This window comes from Lipotes vexillifer, unplaced genomic scaffold (genome assembly GCF_000442215.2).
Source record: "Lipotes vexillifer unplaced genomic scaffold, Lipotes_vexillifer_v1.1 scaffold1011, whole genome shotgun sequence".
NCBI lineage: Eukaryota > Metazoa > Chordata > Mammalia > Artiodactyla > Lipotidae > Lipotes > Lipotes vexillifer.
Genome location: NW_006787698.1, coordinates 3,320,532 through 3,326,130, shown reverse-complemented (window position 1 = coordinate 3,326,130; position 5,599 = coordinate 3,320,532). Strand labels below are relative to the sequence as shown.

General features: G+C 63.8%; 2 protein-coding genes across 2 annotated transcripts in view; one reads left to right on the top strand and one right to left on the bottom strand.

The window, feature by feature from the left end:
* The window catches only part of PRR36 (proline rich 36), a 3,567-nt gene extending 3,293 nt beyond the window's left edge, over positions 1 to 274 (top strand). The window contains exon 9 of the mRNA XM_007460747.1: positions 2 to 274. Within this exon, the coding sequence (XP_007460809.1) occupies positions 2 to 274 (273 nt within the window). The remainder of the gene's footprint in view (position 1) is intronic.
* A 4,546-nt stretch (positions 275 to 4,820) lies between these two features.
* The window catches only part of EVI5L (ecotropic viral integration site 5 like), a 17,647-nt gene continuing 16,868 nt past the window's right edge, over positions 4,821 to 5,599 (bottom strand). The window contains exons 16-18 of the mRNA XM_007460746.1: positions 5,432 to 5,527; positions 5,256 to 5,351; positions 4,821 to 5,099 (exon numbers count right to left, since the gene is read on the bottom strand). Coding sequence (XP_007460808.1) covers positions 4,821 to 5,099; positions 5,256 to 5,351; positions 5,432 to 5,527 — 471 coding nt within the window. The remainder of the gene's footprint in view (positions 5,100 to 5,255; positions 5,352 to 5,431; positions 5,528 to 5,599) is intronic.

The window sequence follows — 5,599 nt, the reverse complement described above, 5'->3', positions numbered from 1 at the left end:
CGTCGTGCAGCACCTGCTGAGCCGGACGCTGCTGCTAGCTGCGGCCGAGGGTGCCGCGGGCGGCACCGGTGGCTCAGGGGACGCGGGGGGTGCCGGCAGCGCGGGGGGAGCCCGCACTGCGCTCAGCGACGCCGAACTGGGCCGCTGGGCCGAACTATTGTCTCCCCTGGACGAGTCCCGCGCCAGCATCACCTCAGTCACTAGCTTCTCCCCGGATGATGTGACTTCCCCGCAGGGTGACTGGACCGTGGTAGAGGTGGAGACCTTCCACTGAGTCAGACCCTAGCCTCGCCCACCCGCCCCAACCCTGCCTTAGGATCCGTCCCTCAGGTTGTACATCTTTGTCTTAGATCTCCCCCTCGCCTCCTCCTGGAGTCCGGCTCCCTGTGGATTGGTCTCAGACCCCTTAGAGCCCTAGAATTTTGGCCCAGGCTTGCGACCCACCCACACCTTTGGCCAAGGCTCACCCTTGAGCCCCATCCCTTTGGCTTAGGACAAGCTCCTGCTCCCCTCAAGCCTCGTCCCTCCCTCGGCCTAGGCCCTGCCCGGAGTCCAGTGTATCGTCTACCGCTCGCAGCCCGAGTTTGCAATAAAGCCGGGACACTGAAGCCTGTTCACTTTCGCCTTCGCGGTCGCGGGCTGGGGCCCTCCAGCGGCGCAGCTGACCGAAGGGCGGCGAGAGGGGCCAGGCCGTGCTGTGCTGGCAGCTGTGCACAGCAGGTGGTAGCTCTGGTTGAAGGCCTTCCCGAACACTCCCCGGCCTTGCGTCTTCTCCACTGAGGATAGGGGCGCGCGAGGAGGGGCTGGGGTGGGACCAGGCGATGCCGAGTACCCGTGGTGCAGCATCGCGCACCCACCCGCGTTCATGAACGTAGGTTTTCTCATGCCCAATTTCTCATGGAAAAATTAGGTGCAGGTGGGGCCGCGCGACCGAGTGAGCAAGGCGTGGGCCGTGTGGCTAGTTGACCAAGCTCTTCCCACGCTCGGCCAGGGGAGTGCGCACTCCTGGGGGGAGGGGAAAGACGTGGGAAAGGCTTGCTTGGATCCAAGGAGAGGGTGGGTGGGGGCCCTTCCTGAGGTCCCTCCTCACAGTGTGCACCGCCCTGCTTTGCACACCCTGGGGTGTAGGAGGGAGACAGGTGGCCTGAGACCCATGGCCATCTCGGGTCCCTCCAGGGCCTCTCAAGCGCGCACACTGCCCTCTGCTCACCGAGGAGGCTGCAGTGCAAAAGGTGGGCCTGCAGCTGGGTCCAGGGCTCATGAAGGGCATTCCCTGCCTCCTGGGTGGACTGCACTAGGAGGGCCTGCAGGGAAGGAGCAGCCTCTCCCAAGGCTGGGTGGGAGATCAGGGAGTCCTCACAATGCCCACTCCTCTCTAGGTGCCCTCATCATGACCCTCTGTGCCTCCCAACCATGGGCCTCGCCTTTCATCCCAACTTCGGGCATCTTCCCCAAGCCCCTCCAGCAAGGCATTCTTGCCTGTGTCCCAGAGTCAAGGGTCCTCACCAGAGCCAACCAATGTCTTCACTTGTCTCCCCCAGTCAGAATTCCTTGCCCTCCCACAGTCCAGTCACCCTGACCCTGGACCCTTTAAGCCCCAGCCCAGGCTCTCCTTTCCAAGTGCCCCTGCCAGAAATGCACCCCTTACGCCTTCCCTCCCTGAGGGTGTCCTGCTTCATACCAAGAATGATGGAGGCCCGAGGGGAACCACAATCCCCGGGGCAGGTAGAAGGACAGAGTGGGACCCTGTGTTGGGCCCTCAGCCCTATCTCTGCTCCTAGACCCAGTCCCTGAAGCCAGGTTCCTGTCAGACAGGAATCACCAAGTCCTGCCTGTCCCCCACCCCAGAAGCGGCTGCCTCCCAACCTTGGGTCTGAAGAGACACTGGCGCTGTTGCAGTGGGACACTGCCACCTCCATCCCTGGGAGCCAATCAGTTAGGTGGCAAACTACAGAAGTTCCTTTTTTTTTGGCCACACCTAGTGGCATGTGGGATCTTAGTTCTCCTGACCAGGGATCGAACCCATGCACCCTGCATTGGAAGTGCAGAGTCTTAACCATTGGACTGCCAGGGAAGTCCACAGAGGTCTCTTTTTTAAGCTGGGCCCTGGTGAGAACCCAGGTGTCCTTGTTTCCAGATGCTGAGACAAGCCCAAGGGTAGGGGCTGACTCTTGACATGCTGGGCAGCCAGGGCTCCAAGGCCAGCCCCTGTAAGGGAGCAGGGCAGAACCTCAGACACTTCCCCCAAGGCCCTGCCCCCTCCTGGGAGCCAGCCAGCTGGAGCCACCAGCTACCCGGTGGCAGCAGGAGAGGCGGACAGCAACTGTCAGGGTCTCTGTTAAGTCTGTGTGATGGGAATGATGCATGGGCCCACAGCTGTCGTGGGAGGGAATAGAGCTGGGATTTGGCTGTTCTCGCGCATAACCAGTGTCCTGCCCTGCCACTTGGCAGGTATCAGGCAGCAGAGTGGGGGACACTTGGTGGGTCTACACTGGGTGTAGAGGGTAGGGCCTGGCTGGCACCTGGCTGGACCCAATTAAATGTCTCCTCCTAGAAAGCCTTCCTTTGCCATTCCTGGCTGTGTCACCCCTGTGTTAACTGGGACTCTGCCTCAGCTCCATGGGCCACCCCACAAAGGATGCTGCCTCTCCGGACCTTCTTCCCCCAGGGGAACCCCCACTGCCTGGCTGTTTTACCTCTGCACTGCCCCCCAATACTGTAGTCTACCTGATGGTGCCCCTCTCACCTAAGCCCTCCATGGCTCCCCAGCGCCCTTAGCTCATAGTGCAAACTCTTTCTCCTGACTAGAAAAACCCCTTCCCGGTCTGGCCACGCCCACTCTCTCCTGTTCCTTCTTCACAGACCTCATGTGCCTCCTGCTGGTCCCTGCCACGTCTCACCGTTATGCTTATGCCCTTGCAGATCCCCCCCCCCCCCCCTCCAGGAAGCCTTCCCTGATCTCACACATTCATCTAGGCACTTGCCACACTACTGTGCAGGCTAAGTTCCCGCCCCCACCCCAATGTCTGTCTGCTCCACTACACTTGGGACCCCTCAGAACCAGGCACAGTGGAGCACCCGGAAGGCCTTGGGAAGTGGGTGCTGAATAAACCAGATACTGAATCTTCCTGAGGCCCTAAGACCCTTCATTCCTCTGTGTCTCTCAGGGGAGGCCCCAGCTGAGTCACCCAGGTGGGAAATCATGGCCCATCCTCCCTCCCCATCTCCAGAGACACCCTCCTGAAAATGCCCTGCTCTAAGGGTCTGTCTGTACACCTGACGTCCCAGGTCCTTGGTGACTCGTTCCTACAATACTAACCGTCTCTTCCGACGCCCACACTTATGCTCACACTGTACGTGTGAATGTCCTTTCCTCTTCCATGCTGCACCGGACCTGGACAGCCTCTTTGCCCCCCCGCCCCCCACTGGCCTGCTATGACCTCCACCTCTGGTTCTCTTAGATGGTGGGAGGCTCCCAAGGGCAAGGACAGCCTGCTCCCTTCCCCGCTGCTTCACTGGACAAGGGGCCGGGGACCCATGGCTGCTGGTGATACCCCTACTCCAAGGCCTGCCCCACTCAGCATCCCTGGTCCATGACTGTGTAAATACACTTTATTTTCCATCTTTCCCACCTGGGCGACATGTGGAGTGTGAACAGGCAGTGTGCAAAATGGTGGTGGGCAGTGTGGGGCGCACGTGGGAGAGCCCCTCGGACGCCCACCCTGGTCCCCAGGCTTTGTAACACTGAGGAGTGGGCGACCGGGAAGGGGGTATTGAGCATGGATCCCCACCCCAGGAAGTGCCAGGGAGACTGCTTGTGATGCTGCTCTAGGCTCCAGGAGCACCGAGAGGGTCAGCCTGAGGGTCGTGAGGCCCCAGGGGGCAGGGGTCTGGGGGCATCGTTGGATTTTGGCACCGTTCTTGATTCTGACTCAGCAGAGACCACGGGACCACCATGAGCAGGTGCGGGGAGGCAACTCAACTGGGAGGCCTCCTTCCCCGGGGCCTAGCTCTGGCCAGAGAGTGGGGCCGGGGATACTGAGAAGGAACGGAAGTGGAGGCTGGGGACCCCCTGGAGAGGAGGCTAGCCTGGGTCTGGGAGCCCCTTCATCACTGGCCAGGCTGGGGTGATGGGACTGTCACAGAGAAAGATGCGGTGTGCTGGGGAGAAGGGGGGGGGGTCTCTTCACTTCCTTACAGCTGCTCTGGCCCCCAAGAAGCAGAGACAGACACTACCCAGGCCCTGGCTGGTTCCGGCTGGCCACTCGCACCCTGCGCGGCCCTGCACACAGTAGGGGGGGCTTTGGTTTCTGTCGCAGGGGCCACAATGCCTGCCCCAGGCAGGAAAACCCAGCCTGGCCATCTGTCCCCAGAGGCCAAGGGTCCCAAGGGTGGTATGGGGTGGTAACGACAGGCCTAGAGCGGCCTCTTCTTCCTCAGGCCTCCTCTAGCTCCTGGGTCCTTCCCAGCCGGGCCACCCTTGTCCCAGAAGGAGGCCACCTAGGAGGGGGGAGGTTCCTGCTCCTCCAGTCCTGGGACTCCTGGGTCCGCCCCTGCCCTGGCTGTTAAGAGGGGCAGACCCTCCAGGTAACTGGGCCCAGAGGGCTACGGACCAAGATGGGTAAACACTGCTGGGGAGAGTGGGCGTGCCAGGGGACTCAGGATCCCCAGACTTCGGTCCTACCCTCCGCGCCCTGCCGCGCTGGTCCTGGCCCTCGGGGTGGGCGGGACCACCGAGGGCCTGGAGTTTGTTAAGTGCGGGCGGCGGCCAAGGAGCGGACAGGCGGCGGCCCCGGGCTCCGAGCACGCGGGGGACTGCCTCAGTTGTCCAGGCCCTGGCTGTATGGCGCGGCCAGCTCGTCGGCATCGCTGTCTGAGCTGCCCTCACTGTCCTTGGCCGGCCGCTCCAGACGGCGGAAGAAGCGCGCGTCGCGCGGGGACAGCGGGTAGAGCGCGTCCTGCAGCGCCGCGCCCACGCCCACGCCGAGCAGCTCCTCGTCCGACGACGGCAGCGAGTCCTCATCCAGGTGCCGCGCCAGGCCGAGCCCGTCGAAGGCCAGTGGGTCCTCGAAGGGCGGCGGGCCCTTCAGAAGCCGCACCTGGGGCGGAGGACCCGCGCGCTGGAGGCGTGGACCGACGTACCCACGGACTGAGTCCGGCCGCCGGGCCCCCTCCTCTCCCGCTCCCCGAGGCGCCGACTCCCGGCCCGTCACCGGCCGAGGACACCGGGGCTCTTAGGCCCCTCCCGCTCTCACCTCGGCTTTCAGCTCCTCGATCTGGTCCTTGAGCTCGCGAATGTACTGCGACGAGTCCGAGTGGTTCAGCTGGCCCTGGATGCGGCCCTCCTCCCTCTGCGGGCGGGCCAGGTCGCCGGACTTCAGCGCGGGGTCCCGACCCGCAGCCCGGCTCCAGCCCCGGCCCCGCCGCTTACCTGGATTTCCAGCTCGGCGATGCGCTGCCGCATCTCGGCCACCGCCGCCATGCTGTCCGCCTCCCTCAGGCGCACGGCCATCACCTCCTCCTTGCTCTGGGGGCGGGGGGACAAGCGGTCAAGGGGCGCGGCGGGACGGGCGGGGGCGCGGTGGGGGGGGGGTGCGGC